General features: G+C 41.4%; 1 protein-coding gene across 11 annotated transcripts in view; it reads left to right on the forward strand.

Annotated features, from left to right (window-relative positions):
* Positions 1 to 16827, forward strand: part of PDE4D (phosphodiesterase 4D) — a 968497-nt gene that overhangs the window by 908453 nt on the left and 43217 nt on the right. The window contains exon 1 of one of the 11 annotated variants that reach the window (XM_069962745.1): positions 6896 to 6978. The exons of the other annotated variants lie outside the window; for them this stretch is intronic. Within the exon in view, the coding sequence (XP_069818846.1) occupies positions 6937 to 6978 (42 nt within the window). The 5' untranslated portion in view covers positions 6896 to 6936. Of the gene's footprint in view, positions 1 to 6895; positions 6979 to 16827 lie in introns of those variants that run through there. 11 annotated transcript variants of the gene reach the window in all.

A 16827-nucleotide genomic window follows, 5' to 3' on the forward strand; every position in this document is an offset into this window, starting at 1 on the left:
AACAACATGGAACGTGTCGTTCATTGTTTCCTCATTTTCTATTTTTCCTTTTTATGTGAAATGAGACAACAAGAAACAAAGGACAATAACTGCAACAGCAGTAGATACAGCATATCACTAAATAATACAAGTTAAAGACTATTCAGGAATAATCGGAACGGGTTTCTACATATTTGTAAAAGGATTGCAGAGGGCAATCCTGGAGTGTCTAACCAGTGACCCCATACTAGCTCAAACTTACGTTTAATATATACTCCTCTTTCCAATCGTATCTCAGCGTTTAATGTGGACACCAGTTCTCGCTTGGTAGGACCCGTAGGGCTTGTCCAATGGTAGGCTATTGTTTTTTTTTCGGGCCTGGTACAGAATACGCTGAATGACAAAGGTTACATAGTCGGTAATGTTTAGGTAATCTACTTTTAGAGCACACAATGTTACAATTTTAGAATAAGTTGTCACATAATAGATAACTCTTTTTAAATGAGAGCCACTGCCGATTTTGCCAGGGGAAATTTCCATTGGCCTTTTTCTTCATAGCGGCCACTACAGGCGGAATGTATTATTACAATGGGTCATTGAAGTGAAATGGCATCTAAACCTGTGTGTCCAAGCAGGAGCAACAGTTTGTTAGTGTCCATACAAAGTTGTGGCACAAGTTGGGTTCCCCCTCTATAAAGTCCATAGGGCACATAGGAAAGGTCTGTTCCAGTATTGCACACTATTTGGTTTTCTGATGGAGACAGAGCAGGGCTGTTTTTATACTCCACTGTACTTAGAGCAGCAGAAATGTATGACATAATAGCTTCTGGCGGACAGTAATTCTCCAATGTGTTGGTTACATAAACATTTGGATGTAGCGCCTGGCTCCACTGCAAACTGTCACAATCTGCTTATTAGGCGTAATAGAAAAATATCACAGTTTAGAACATGTTACAAGTGTTTGTAGATAGCCAAGTTGTTATTTTTTTCCTTGAATCATCAGAGTAACATTATAATGTGCGATGTCCCAGAATTCCCTTCACCGGGGGAGAACTCAGCCGTTTACAACAGAATGAAGGCAGGATGGGCAGATTCCCATGTATGATCACATTTAATAAATATGTCGGATCTGATTTCTTATGTGACACTTACATAATGATCCGTGTAGCTGGTGATTAATAAATTAGAAGAGGACATTACTATTCAGATGTTTGTAACCTAATGTGAAGCTGATCGGAAAATCCGAGACACAACATAAATCAACTTGTTTTTAAATAAATATTAAATATTTAAAAAGCAAAGTTAAATATAAATAGATTGTGAGATAAATAAACTTGTGATATAAAGCATGTGTGCAATTTACATTCATATTTTTTTTTTTTTTTTGTTATCATGCTGTAAAACAAAGCTGAACTGAAGACAGATTTTCTGTCTTTTCAATGTGTCCATCAATCACAGAACTTCCTGTGTTTAGTCTCTTTGGAAAAAAAGGTCTAAAGACAGGAAGTTTTCCATGATAACTAAAAACATATATATTGTAAACTTTCTTTATGTCATATCTACCAGGGCTGTGGAGTCGGAGTCATGGAGTCGGAATTGAAGCTAGTTTTGGCTGGAGTCGGAGCTAGCTTTGGCTGGAGTCAGAGTCGGAAAAAAATGTACCGACTCCAGCTTTAAAAAAATCTTTAAAAAATGTAGAATTGAATTTTAATATGAATTTTACAAGTTTTGCTCATGAATATATATAATGAGCAACATTCTAATAGGACACTGGCTGTATTACATACGGGTGTTTGTTTCTGAGCTGAGTCCATTGTGTGTGTGGGGGGAGATCTGTGCTGTTCTCTTCCTGGATGCTGGATGACTGTATATGAGCAGCAGTGTAATATGAAGATATACTGTGTAATATAGAGGAGGAGGAGAAGACATAAGTAGTGTAGCAGTAACCTCTGTCCTCAGTGTGGTGTTTTGATAAAATTCAGTAGTCGGAGTTGGAATCGGAGCTGCGGCTTACCGACTCCACAGCCCTGATATCTACTGTTGATTTAGATTTTGAAAGTATAATGACAGTGACACTTTAAGTAAGTACAACAAGCAGGACTGACAACTGAAAGAATTTGGCAAATTTAAGGGTTTTTCTGGGTAATTTTTATTTGGTCATTTATGTAAGATTGGCGGTGAAACTGAGTTAGTTGCAGACAGTTCTGTACACTGTGTATTGGCTGATCCTGTAGCTCCTATTCACTTTAATGGAAGTTGAGCTGTGGTAAGCCATCTTGGTCACTACTTGTGATGAACGAATGAGAGAAAAGTTTATGCACTGTATAACTAAAAGTTTTGCAACTTTCCTATATATTTCTTGTTTGACTTCTTGATTGTTTTCCAGTTCTCTATTTGTAGTAATTCTAATTAGAACCTTCATTGTTTACCTGTGGAGGCTGACAGCCTGTCCTGGTCATGTGCTGATCACAAAGGTGCAGGATACATTAGTAGTGATTGTTCTGTAACCATAATAAGCCCTGAACCTGTGTGTGTGTCCATCACATACAAACATAGAAAACAGAAGACTGTCAGGAGAAAAACACCGCCTGGTCCATCTAGTCTGCCCTTTTTTTTCTCTTAGCACTTCCATACACCCTTCCAATCACCTTATCAGGCCCCCCAGCTTCTTTGTTATGACTACAGCCGTGGGTATGGCACGAGACTCATGTCTCTATTTATTCCTTACTCAGCTCTTTCCAGCAGCTCCATAGGAATGAATAGAGCCGCCGGAAAAAGCTAAGTAAGAACTTTCAGGCTTAATCGGCTCTTTCTGGCGGCTCTATGGGAAGTAATAGAGCCGTGGGTCACCCGCAGCTGAATTCATAACAAAGAAGCCGGGGGCCCGATACAGAGATTGCCGGGGGATATAGAGGACAGACCCCTAGTATCTCTTACTTGTCCCCTATCCTGTGGATAAGGGCCAAGTTTATTTTCCCTGGACAACCTCTATGGGTCATTCCAAATACATTTATACCACATTTGTATAGTTTGTATAGCATTTTACGTTGCCATACAGTTACCCCTATAATAATTTTATTTTCTTTTGTCTATAGATCTGTAGGAAGGCTCAGTTTTTCGATGGCAGGCTGTATTTTTTATAGATGTCATTTTGGGGTAAATTAGGAATTTTTTTTTAATCACCTATTTATTCCATGTTTTGCCAGATGACCAAACAAACACAATTCTGCCATAAGGTATATTTTTCATTCGCAGCAGTAAGTAACATTATATTTCAACAGTTTGGACATTTCTGCATGTGCAGATGCGAGGACTTGTATTGCGGTTTACTGTATGACATGTTAGTACAGTAGCACAAAGATTTAACTATTTTAGAACTCACAGCATCATAATGATCATCAAAAACGATGATGCCGGGAGTTTAGAAGTCCGGTCCATAGCACATAGTCTGTAATTACAGACGGTGTTTCAAGCCCTAGGCAGCATTATGCACGAATACTACTAAATACACAAAGACATAATAGGATAAACGGGTCTATAAACAGCAGCTGGAGGTTTTTGTCCAGAATAAAAACAGAGGTAATAAAGATATAGTATAACAATGCCAGATTTTGCATTTTGCTGATGACTATCAAACCAATTGCTAATCAGGGGTTGATCTGGGAGGTGACGTTGAACAGAATGGTTTGGGACGGGAGCCAGGCCTGTGGTTGCCAAATCAAACACATAAATCCAGACACATAGTAAAGAAACAGCACATGATTTATGGATGTACTATATGCAGTTGACATGCTGCATAGAGCGTGTCCCTACAATCTAAATACACTGAGTGACTTGATAACTTCTGTAGCAGACTTATGCATAGCTTCCCTTTAAATTCCCTAATAAACATTTATTACCAGGACCAGCAATTTCTGTATTAATCAGACATCAAAGAATCAAATTGTGGTAACAGATGTATTAGAGCAGGCAAAGAGGGGTCCATAATAAGCACTGTACAGGGTCCATACATACGGCTATGGGCCAAAGCCCTAATTCCCCTACATTTCAGTGATCTGTTACTGCCTATAAGATGGTTGACATTGGCTTGTTCTTAGGTTTGTGGTGCTCCAGCAGTCAAGCAGTGTTATGTCCTGATCTATAAAAGTCGTTTTCAGGACGCCCCCTGTAATCATGGGCTTAGCTGGCACCAGTCTCTGTACTCTTGGTTTCCTGCACAATAGAAGGAAGTTATATTTCTATATATGATTGTTTTATGTCCCGTGTGGAAGGCTATTGCCTAATTTATAACATATTTGGGCACTGTGATACTCACAAAAGGGAAACCATTTGTTCTTTTGAAAGCATTGCAAGTTCTTGCAGGTGTTACATTAGGACGTTTTATTAGTGGTGGTTTAGAAGATGGTAACTTATAATCAGCTCTCTGGTGGGCTTGTGCATGTGTTCATCAATCGATCTGAACAAGAAGAACTGTAGTGAAAAGCATGGAGAGGGTATAGAGCCGCAACAAATTTCTCCAATTTATCGATGCTTGTGTTATGCATCTGTATTATGTATTATGATGTATTATGCTATGCATCTGTTAATTGTTTGCTATTGTTATTGTATATTAGTACAATGTACATTTTTATTATAAATGTAATAAATTAAAGGGGTTATCTAGGGCTACAGACATATGGCCACTTTTGCCCTACTCTTGTCTCCAGCTCAGGTGTGGTTTGCAATTAAGCTCTATTTCCTTCAATGGAACTGAGTTTCAAACCCCACCCAATCTGGAGACAAGAGTGGTGCAAAAGTGGCCATGTTTTTGTAGCACTGGATAAACCCTTTAGGATTGACATTGACCTGTTAAGCCAAAGAGAAGAGCTGTCTATTAGCCATGGTTCCCTAGAGGTTACTTCCACTGGGTTGTTTTTCTTCACCTGAGTACTGGACGATCACTGTAATTTGAGCATTTGCTGTGTTCATTACCACTCTCATAGCTTTTGCTTGGACATAGTATTAAGTGACATGTTTGTGGCATTGCATTAAGTGTGCAAAGGACCAAATGGAAATAATTGTTATGTATGAAAATGTTACATATAGCATAATATATTTTATAAACTATTCTTTTTATTGCCCATCGGTTCAGCAGGTGGAAAATGTGGAAACTTACCTTAAAATTAATTTTAACCAATAGATGATTTTAAACTGTATGGTGATAAACATGCAGTATAGACGTGGCCAGCCATAAATTGTAATGGTAGCATCATCCAGAAGCATGTAAGGGGGTTAGGCAGAGGAGCAAGGCTCTTTAGTAGGGTTTTCTGTATGAACTGTACTATAATGGCAGGCCAGCCTCTTTGTTGTTGTCTGACCTGTCTGCTGCATATTAAACAATTGTGGATCTCTCAATCAAATTGGCCTAGTAAATGCTTTATTTTGCCCTTTTTTATGGCACTGTATATTTGGCCCTGTAAAACAGAGACTGGCCCAGTATTATATCTGGTATATGGGCTGTTTAACACAGATACAGATGTAATGCCCACCAATTTGCTTGTGGCAGCACCACATCTTGCATCAACCTGCAGCAGCATTCACACTTGCATGGTAGCTCTCACTGCCATATAGGTGTGAAGCAGACCCCTTTCAGCTGCTCACCTTATACTGTACTGCTATATCCCTTATACTACCTAATTAGGCTGGGTTCACACTACGTATATTTCAGTCAGTATTGTGGTCCTCATATTGCAACCAAAACCAGGAGTGGATTAAAAACACAGAAAGGATCTGTTCACACAATGTTGAAATTGAGTGAATGGCCGTCATATAACAGTAAATAACGGCCATTATTTCAATATAACAGCCTTTGTTTTAAAATAATAGCAAATATTTGCCATTAAATTGCGGCTATCCACTCAATTTCAACATTGTGTGAACAGATCCTTTCTGTGTTTTTAATCCACTCCTGGTTTTGGTTGCAATATGAGGACCACAATACTGACTGAAATATAGGTAGTGCGAACCCAGCCAAAGGCTGCGTTCACACTACGTATATTTCAGTCAGTATATTTCAGTCAGTATTGCAACCAAAACCAGGAGTGGATTAAAAACACAGAAAGGATCTGTTCACACAATGTTGAAATTGAGTGGATGGCCGCCATTTAATGGCAAATATTTGCTGTTATTTTAGAACAACGGCTGTTATATTGAAATAATGGCCTTTATTTACTGTTATATGGCGGCCATCCACTCAATTTCACCATTGTGTGAACAGAGCCTTTCTGTGTTTTTAATCCACTCCTGGTTTTGGTTGCAATACTGACTGAAATATACGTAGTGTGAACGCAGCCTAATACTGTACTTACGCTGCTTGCTATAAACCAGTACAGAAACACCGTAGCAACAATAATTTTTGCAGCCAATACATCTATCTAATATATTTCTCATTGAGGTCTATGTGTTCAGGCCTATAGAAAATCATTATAATAGTTTGGAGGGTTATTTTAACCCTTTGTACATATCTTCTGTTGATGTCATAGTTTTAGGTGCATACAGTGCGGCATAAATCAGGCAGACCGCTGCTCTCGTTGGATGCCTGTGTCCTGATATTGATCACTTAACAAACCAGCAGCATTCCTGACAGCAAAGAATCGTGACCGCTGGTGTGTGTAGTGGTACGGACTGAGATGACGCAGCTCACCACTGAGCATGCCCAAACTGTCAACATCCCTCTCATCCTCAGCATGCTGATAACCACCCTGGATGCCGCTTGCTCTCATTAGGGGTGAGCGGCGTGCTGATTCGATGCAGGCCCCATAACAAGAAGCACCCAGGCCTGTCAAACACAAAGGAGGCCTGGAAGGAGAGGAAAAGCGTGTCAGAGGGATGTGTCCATGGCAACAAGCTTAGAGGGGGATGCCATTTTGGAGTTGATTCTCTAAACAAAAGTGTGGAAGCTGCAACTGTACATTAGTAATGCAATATATAATCTTGATATACAGACACAATAGGACAGAGGTAATAGGAACAGGACATACATTCTTTTGGGTGTGGAGACAAACTTTTGAGGCATTTTTAGATTATCTGAACCTTTAAAAATTATTGAGTTTATTTTGTCAAATTAGTGGAAATGGTATTCTAACATTTCACCATTCAGCTTTCTCAGACTCCTGAATGGCAAGTGTGCTTTGACATGCAGTAATGGGGTATATAAGCAAATCCGACATGTATTTTTAGGACATCCATGGCAGATCTCCAAGACTGACTGCAGATGTATCCAAGGATCCATATGAGTATTAGGCTTCCTTTTGGATACAGAATATAAGCAGGTCTTAGTATAAAGTCCTGAATGTGTGAACATAGCCATATGATAGCAAGGAATGCATCACTGCACAGCTAGGCAGATTTGCCATTCAGAATTCGAGGAAAGCTGTGTCACAAACCCCAGTAAGAGCAATGTGGAGTCCTATCATGTTTTCCAGAAATATAATTGAAAGAACGGAAATGAATATTTAACACTATGAAACATATATATCCATGACTTGTACTTACTAAGGGTTTTTGTTTTTTTAGGTGGAAATATTCTTTTAATAGCTGTTCCATGATGGGTTATTATTAGAATCCCTTTGTATGTGATTGGTGATAAGCAGGTTTACCTACAGTGCTGTGTAAAGCCGCTGGTTGAGAAACAACTAATTCAGCTTTGCTACATCAGTTTTTTTTTTTATCAGATATTTTTTATTAAACATTTTTCAATTTTACAACAAAACCCCTCCCCAACCGCTCCACCCCTTCCCTCCCACAACTTCCCCCTCCCCCCAACCCTTAGGACTACATGTCCCTTCCCCGTCACATGTTTTAACAAGAAAACACAGTCATCACAAAAATATATCTTGTATAAATATATCAGTACGTTCTGTTACATATCCGATCATCAATTTGCATCTTCCCCAGGCAGGGGACCCCACTCACACACCCCATTCACACCAACATTCTCTCCAGCACATCTACAAAATGCAGCACTAATTATAGAAAGTCACTAGAGGCTTCAAGTCCATTAAGGCCTATTCCGCACGGTGTCTACGTTTTGATCAGCCAACAATAGAAAAGCTTCCATAGGGTTACGCTTAAGAAAGTGGGACGGCAAACCAGGAGCGTCCACCCATGGGCCCCTAATGGTTTCATATTTCTTAATGGCCTTCCTTTTTTATATATCCCTTTCTCCAGTCGTATCATATTATTTAATTTATTGGTCAATTCAACCATAGTAGGGGGTTCAGCTTGTAACCAATGCTGGGCTATCAATTTGCGGGCCTGAAATAATATTCTGCATATTGCCAATTCCGCTCCAGCGGGTTCAGCCGACCCGCCCACCAGACCTATTATGCACCGCAAGGGCTCAAGGGGTATCGTGATATGGTATACTTTTTTAATTAGAGCAAGGACTCCTTTCCAATATCTCTCCAGTTCTGTACAGCTCCACATAATATGAATTATGTGGGCTCCCTCCATCTGACATCGAGGGCACTTAGAGTCAGGCCTCAGGCCTATATCATATAGAAATTTCAGAGTTCGATATACTCTATAAAGAAGAAACAGTTGTGATTTCCTATGTGTTTCAGACAGAGCCAACTTAGGCGTCAGCCCCAAGATCTCAGTCCACTGCTCCTCTGTAATAGGTCCCACGTCTGCCTCCCATTTAGCCTTTACCGTTAGGGGTTTGTCAGCATGGAATGTAGACAATAGATGTTAATAAATAAATGATATAAGACCCCTTGAGTCCTCCGCAGTCAACACCGAGCGGAGAGCGATACATGTCGCAATCCGCGGTGGTGTGGCAAATTGAGCTGCAATGGCATGTCGCAGCTGTAGATACCTATAGAACATTACTTGGGGTATCTGAAATTCTTCCTGTAACATAGCAAAAGACTTAAAGATACCTTCCTTATATAGCTGCGACACCCTGCACACACCTCTGCTTTCGCATTCACTACTCCCCTCCAACAAAATCAAGTGCCGCAAATCTGGATTGTTCCACAGAGGCGTATATTTAGTATGACCCCCACACCCAAGAAGCTGTTTGATCTTTTCCCATACTTTACACAGCATTGGAGTAATAACCGGTACATCTGGCGGCCTAGTCTGCGCTGCTATTTCTAGAAGGTGGATGGGCAACATTCCCCCAGACATACATTGGAGTAACCTCCCATTCGGTCCCAGTCTGTCCAGCGCGTCCCATCCCCTTATCTGCTGAAGCTGAGCGACCAAGGAATACAAATACGGGTTTGGGATAGCCAATCCTCCGTCCTCCTTTCCCCTCTGCAGCGCATCCAACCTGATCATTGCACTCCGACCGTCCCAAATTAGCTCTCTAAAGAGTGATTGGATTTTCTTAAAATATATTTTTGGTACCCATATAGGTGCATTATGAAGGATATATAAAAACTGTGGCATAAGGATCATCTTGGCCAGGTTCGCCCTGCCCACTAACGAAAGAGGCAATTTTCTCTACACCTTTACCTTTGCTTGTGCCCTGGCCAGTAGAGGAGTCAGGTTCAGCGCCAAATACTTGGAAAGATTGGGATGTATTTGGATACCTAGATATTTAAATTGCTGCACTACCGGTATACAATGCAGCTGTAGCAACGGCAGATCAGGAAGGGGGTCCAATGGCAGGAGCACTGATTTATTCCAATTAATAAGGAGCCCAGAGTATTTCCCAAAGCCCCCAAGCATATCCATTATAACTGGAAGGGATGCCTCTACCTTTCCTTGCTACATCAGTTTGACGTGTGTGCTGTGTACACAATGTGTGATGTGTGGTAACTGTGCCCAGGATTGGCACACTGGGCAGAAGCACATTGCTTTACCAATGCTTACTTATATTTCATAAGCAGTGCGGTATTACATAATGTCTTTTGATGTAATGGGCCCAGCAGGACTAGAATCTACAATTTGCTTGTGTCTGAAAACTCTACGTTTCTTTTGATCCATAAACATGCACACTCTAAGCACCTGATCATGCATGTTACTGCCATGTAAAGAAGGGGATAAACCACTGTCAGTGCAGCAGTAGGTATGAATTATAAGGCTATGTCCCTACACAGTATTTGGTCAGTATTTTTCAACCGAAACCTGGAGTAGATTGAAAACACAGAAAGGCTACGTTCACACATAGTGGATGGCCGTCATTTAACGGCAAATAACAGCCGTTATTTCAAAACAGCGACGGTGTTTTAAAATAACAGTAATTATTTGTCTTTAAATGACGGCCATCCACTCAATTTCAACAGTTTGTAAATTCTGCATGTGCTACAAATTGTTACTCCTCATGCACATGACTGTATTACATCCTCTTTTGTCATAGGATGCCATAGACTTCTTTACCTCAGTATGACTTACGGTCCTATTGCATGAGCCGATGGCGGCCCGTTCAGTAATGTAAACGAGCGCCGATCTGCAAGTTCAGCGCTTGTTTACTGAGCCTATTACATTGCTCGATAATCGTTTAGCAAAGGCAGCACGGACGTTGTTAGTGATGTCCATGCAACCCCTGCCCTAAACTATACATATTACCTCTGCACTCTCCTGGTGTTCTTCTGCCCTCTGCTCGCTTGCCGGAGCTGCCGCTGTAGCCTCAGTGCAGTCTCTGAACTGACAGGCCCCTCAGCCAATCACTTGTACATGTAGCAATGTGTGGTCGGCAGGCGACGATTTTAGGTGAGGACCAAAAGACACAATCAGCCGATGATCGGAGTGATAATTAGCCAGATCAGCCTGATTCGGCCGATTATCACTCTATGTAATAGGGCCCTTGAATTTCTTAGTATTTTTCCTTTGATATAAAATCTGACAGAAAGAAAAGTTGTTAATATGCTTGATGGGACACAGTCCGGTAAAGGTTTTTTTATTGCATGATGCCCCACATACAATGGACATATAGTAATCCTTCAACTAAGAATGATCTCAGGTTACAATATTTTCAACATATAATGTTCCTTTCTGGACCATCATAAGTTGAGACCAGACACAACATACAATGCTATGAATAGTAAGGAGCTGCTGCACATGTAAATAACCACATGATTGGCCAAAAAAAGCCACGATTGACCATTTTACTGGTAAAACCCCAGTATTACTGAAGTACATACATTAATTGGCTGTCTAGTATCTCCTCTCTACAGTACAGTGTGATACTACATGTCCTGTACTGCTGTGTGTCTAGTATCTCCTCTCTACAGTACAGTGTGATACTACATGTCCTGTACTGCTGTGTGTCTAGTATCTCCTCTCTACAGCACAGTGTGTTACTACATGTCCTGTACTGCTGTGTGTGTCTAGTTTTTCCCCTCTACAGTACAGTGTGATACTACATGTCCTGTACTGCTGTGTGTGTCTAGTATCTCCTCTCTACATTATAGTGTGATACTACATTTCCTGTACTGCTGTGTGTGTCTCTAGTATCTCCTTTCTACAGTATATATAGTGTGAAACTTCATGTCCTGTACTGCTGTGTGTGTCTAGTATCTCCTCTCTACAGTATAGTGTGATACTACATGTCCTGTACTGCTGTATGTGTCTAGTATCTTCTCTCTACAGTATAGTGTGATACTACATGTACTGTACTGCTCTGTGTGTCTAGTAGCGCCCCCCCCCCCCCCCCCCACAGTACAGTGTGATACCACATGTCTTCTACTGCTCCTTATCTGTGCCAGGATGAGCTGTTCCTTCGGGCTCCAGGTGAGGGGGATTCATTTCATGTTTTTGGGACCTTGTGTGATCTGTACAGGACCCTGAACACAGTCCAGTCTTCTACCTAGAAAGTGATTTACAGTCTCCAGTCTCCTTCTGACTGTTGTATGTAATGACTTGCTTTATACATTAGTTATCTGCTTATTTGTCTTTGAATCCTCATTGTTTATACATATAAATATATGCAGAGGAAATTTCCCAAGAAATTTAATAAAGAATGGGACCTCTGGTGCCACTCTCTGACGGCACCGCCTATAGCCACCAGACTGCAGTAAGGTGGTTGCTTGGGGCCCTCCCCACACCTGGTCCTGAGAGACACACTTCCTAACTGGTCACTCACAAATATGATTATGACAGGGTACATAAACGTTCTTCCGTCTCTTTCATGAACTGAACAATGGTTACATGTTAATGTTGTTCCTGTTTGGTTTTACTACCATACTTCTATACTGTATGTATGTTTAAAGAATGCTGTTATTTTCTTCTGGATGTCTTCTCATATATGATAATAAGTTCTATACTATCGATTGTGTACTTGTACATTATACTGTTTTGATGCTTAATTAAAACAAGTTAAGAAAATTCCTAATTTTTTCTCATTTTGGGTTGACATTATGGAGGCTTCAGAACCAATCGCCAGTTTTCCATAGAGTTTTGGTCTTGAGATTCGATATTTTCAATAAGCAGTGGTCGTCCTGGAACCAATTAATACTGTAATTTGAGGGACCACTGTACTATTGTACTACAAGGAATATTGTACTGACCAAATACTATATATCTTTTAGATATGTTGACATGCTGCAGATTTTCTGCAACTCACACTGTATGCAGCAGATTGAGAATGCTTTGTTTTGGATTTCCTGGGTGTGAACATAGCCTTTGGCCAAATGTTTGCTACAGTTATATCCTGTGAGCCTAATGGCCGGTACTTCTTTTTGGTACATTTTTGCCTGATACGCTGTAGTAAACTATGGGAATAGGAGAGAAATTGGGGGTAAAGAAGCATGTTGCTAGATTCACATTGCATGTAGTATCCTGTTAAAAATCCTGTTTATTTTTACTGGGCAAATTTACTGTTAAAACAGGATGCATATATGATACAGGTTCTATTGTCCGAAACTGCTACAATGACAACACGATGAAGCAGGATAGACACCCTAGATTGTATCAATTGATCAACAGTTACCAGAAAATATTGTGAATGTTGTAGAGTTTATAAAGACTCCATCGGAGCCCTAAGCAGAATGGGGCATGACTTTGGAAGGGGGGGACCTATAGGTCCTGCCATCTTGCCTGTATAGTGGTATACGCTTATGCACAGGTGGTTCTGCTTCAAGATGGAGGTGTATATGCCTAGTGTACTGCTATGAGGAAGGTGGGGTTTAGGAATAGCTATAACTTCCTGTCTTGTCTCTCCCTTCCTCTCGCTCACAAGGAAATCTGGAAACCTTTCCTTCCCCTTTTTAAATCTGTACTCTACAGTTCATTCTCTGTTTGCAAGTGTAACAAATGCATGTATTATTGTAAAGCCTATTTTTGTTACCTGTTTGTGCATGGTACCATATATGCGATGACAATATCAATTTTGTTTTCATTTGATTAGTTACAGTTTGGCATTAACCATCTAAACCCAAGGGAATCCTTTAGCCTTGGTTCCCTAAGGTTTCCTCCACAGGGGATTTTTTTCCTCTCCTGGTTGCTGGAGGATCAATCTTTATGAGTTGAGGTTTAGCTTTGTTTTGCACATTTTTTATATTTTTTTACCTTGACTTGTAATTCTAAGTTATAAGTTCATGGCATTGAATTAAGTGTGCAAAAAGTGTAAAAGATTTTTTTTTTTAGTGTAAATATATTTTATTAACTGTAAAAGCTTTGGCTTGGTGGTTTAGGAGTCAGGTGGAAGTTGCAGGCAAGTTATGGTGGACTCATTTTAACTCATAGAGGATGTTAAACCTCATGGTAGTAAACAGGCTTAGCCCTGGAAGTGGCCAGCCTTAACCCCTTAGCGACCCACGACATATCTGATACGTCATGGTGCCGCGCGGGGTGTTCAGAGAGGGGTCCCGCCGGGACCCCGCTCTGAACGGCGCTGATCCCGGCTGACATGTGCAGCCAGGCAGTGCCTCTATTAGCCGGCACAGGTCCCGTTGCCGCGCCGGCTAATTAAGCCTCTAAGTGCAGCTGTCAAACCTGACAGCTGCACTTAAAGGAGAAGTCCGGACAAAATTAATTTTTGATATGTTGTTACTTATGAAAAGTTATACAAATTTCTAATGTACATTAATTATGGGAAATGCACATATACTGCTATTTCCCTTAATTTAGTAGATCAGGAAGTGTTAGAAATATCTCTGAAGAAGTGACGTCACGACCCAGGGTGTAATTCCTATGGAGTGTCCAGCAGGGGGCGCACTATATATAGAAGTCTATGGGACTTTATTGTTTCTATGGGTTTCTATGTAATGTAATGTAGTGTACAGTGCTTTATTGAATGAATACATCTATGGAATACTTTGGGGAGCAAGTGTCCTTGCTCCCCAAAGTATTGCATAAATGTATTCAATCAGTACATTCAATACACAGTAAGCCCGCCGATCCGCCGCATTTCCGCCGCATTCCCGCCGATCCGCCACACGCTGATCCGCCGCATTCCCGCCGATCCGGACCATATACATTGAACTACAGCTCCCATCATCTGCTTCTAGTATGAACAGCTGATGGGAGCTGTAGCTGGGTAATGGATATGACATGCCGCCGGGCGCAGGGGGGAGCCGCTCAGTACACAGGAGCGCTCCCCCCTCCTCCTCCTCCTTCCGGGATAACTTCCGCCTATACCAATGCTGAGTCCCTGCCTGGCCGCCGCTCTCCGCTCTCCCCCCATACATACCGGCTCCCGATGCATCCTGGTGTCCGCGCTGATGCCGGGAGCCGGTATATGTGAGCGGAGAGCGGCGGCCAGGCAGGGAGTCAGCATTGGTATAGGCGGAAGTTATCCCGGAAGGAGGAGGAGGAGGGGGGAGCGCTCCTGTGTACTGAGCGGCTCCCCCCTGCGCCCGGCGGCATGTCATATCCCTTACCCAGCTACAGCTCCCATCAGCTGTTCATACTAGAAGCAGATGATGGGAGCTGTAGTTCAATGTATATGGTCCGGATCGGCGGGAATGCGGCGGATCAGCGTGTGGCGGATCGGCGGGAATGCGGCGGAAATGCGGCGGATCGGCGGGCTTACTGTGTATTGAATGTATTGAATGAATACATTTATGCAATACTTTGGGGAGCAAGGACACTTGCTCCCCAAAGTATTCTGTAGATGTATTCATTCAATAAAGCACTGTACACTACATTACATTACATTACATTACATAGAAACCCATAGAAACAATAAAGTCCCATAGACTTCTATATAGAGAGCGCCCCCTGCTGGACACTCCATAGGAATTACACCCTGGGTCGTGACGTCACTTCTTCAGAGATATTTCTAACACTTCCTGATCTACTAAATTAAGGGAAATAGCTCTATATGTGCATTTCCCATAATTAATGTACATTAGAAATTTGTATAACTTTTCATAAGTAACAACATATCAAAAATTAATTTTGGCCGGACTTCTCCTTTAAAGGCTTTCCTCTGTGCATCCCTGGTGTCTAGTGGGACGGATCTCCCCCCCACAATGCGATCACGGGGGGGAGATCCGTTCTTCTGCCCGTGCACGGCCTCAGCGTCGGAATGACGCTGATCCCGGCTCGGCAATAGATTGCTATGGCCTGCAGCAGGCCATAGCAATCTATGACCGATCTAATCGTTCTTTGCTGTGTATATACATAGCATTGATCTCTATGAGAGATCAGTGCTGTTTATATACAAGTCCCCCAGGGGGATTTCTAGTTAAGAAAATGTTAATAAATATATTAATAAAAAATCCCCTCCCCTATTAAAAGTCCAAATCACCCCCCTTTTCCCATTTTATAAATATAAATAAATAAAGAAATAAACAAACATGTTTGGTATCGCTGCGCGCGTAATCGCCCGAACTATTAATCACATTCCTGATCTCGCACGGTAAACAGCGTAAGCGCAAAAAAATTCCAAAATGCAAAATTGCGCATTTATGCGCATTCGCATCAAATCCAGAAAAAATGTAATAAAAAGTGATCAAAAAGTCGTATATGCGCAATCAAGGAACCGATAGAAAGAACACATCATGGCGCAAAAACTGACACCTCACACAGCCCCATAGACCAAAGGATAAAAGCGCTGAAAGCATGGGAATAGAGCGATTTTAAGGAACATATATCTGCCATCAGATAATATAAAAGTTTTACATGTTATATATCGTTGTAATCGTAACGACTTGAGGAACATGCATAACCAGTCAGTTTTACCATAGGGCGAATTGCGTAAATGCAAAACTCCCCAAAATCAAAACAAATTCCTTTTTTTTTTTCAATTTGACAGCGCAAATGATTTTTTTCCGGTTTCGCAGCATATGTTATGGAAAAATAATGCCAGTCATTGCAAAGTACAATTAGTTTTGCAAAAAATAAGCGCATATACGTCTCTAGGTGAAAAAATGTAAGCGCTATGGACTTTTAGTCTACTTTTAGTTTACTTGAGGGTGCCTTCACACCTACCGTATCGCAGTAGAAAATCCGCTGTGGATCCGCAGCGGATTTAACTAAATGAATGAACACAGCACTAAATCCGCACTTACAAATCTGCTGCGGATCCGCAGCAGATTTGACAGTGCGTATTTAATGCTGTGTTCATTCATTTAGTTAAATCCGCTGCGGATCTGCTGCGGATCCGCAGCGGATTTTCTGCTGCGATACGGTAGGTGTGAAGGCACCCTTGGGGCCTCAACCAACAGACCAAAGCAATGCCTGGGCCTCACCAGACTGACCAAGAGGGTGCCTGGGCCTCACCATCTGTGGTGAAAGTCCATTTAAAGCTAAAAATAATGCTAGGGCTACCTTTCACCCGTCTCCCAAGCTAGATAATAATAAAGAAAGTACTAAATAAATAATTAATGTTGCTAAAACAGAGATTTTTGCAAACAGTAAAAGGACTGTGTAGATCATAGTTACTTTTGTGAAAACTGGCTCCCCAGCTGGGCC

The sequence above is a fragment of the Dendropsophus ebraccatus genome, chromosome 3 (genome assembly GCF_027789765.1).
Source record: "Dendropsophus ebraccatus isolate aDenEbr1 chromosome 3, aDenEbr1.pat, whole genome shotgun sequence".
In the NCBI taxonomy this organism is placed as follows: domain Eukaryota; kingdom Metazoa; phylum Chordata; class Amphibia; order Anura; family Hylidae; genus Dendropsophus; species Dendropsophus ebraccatus.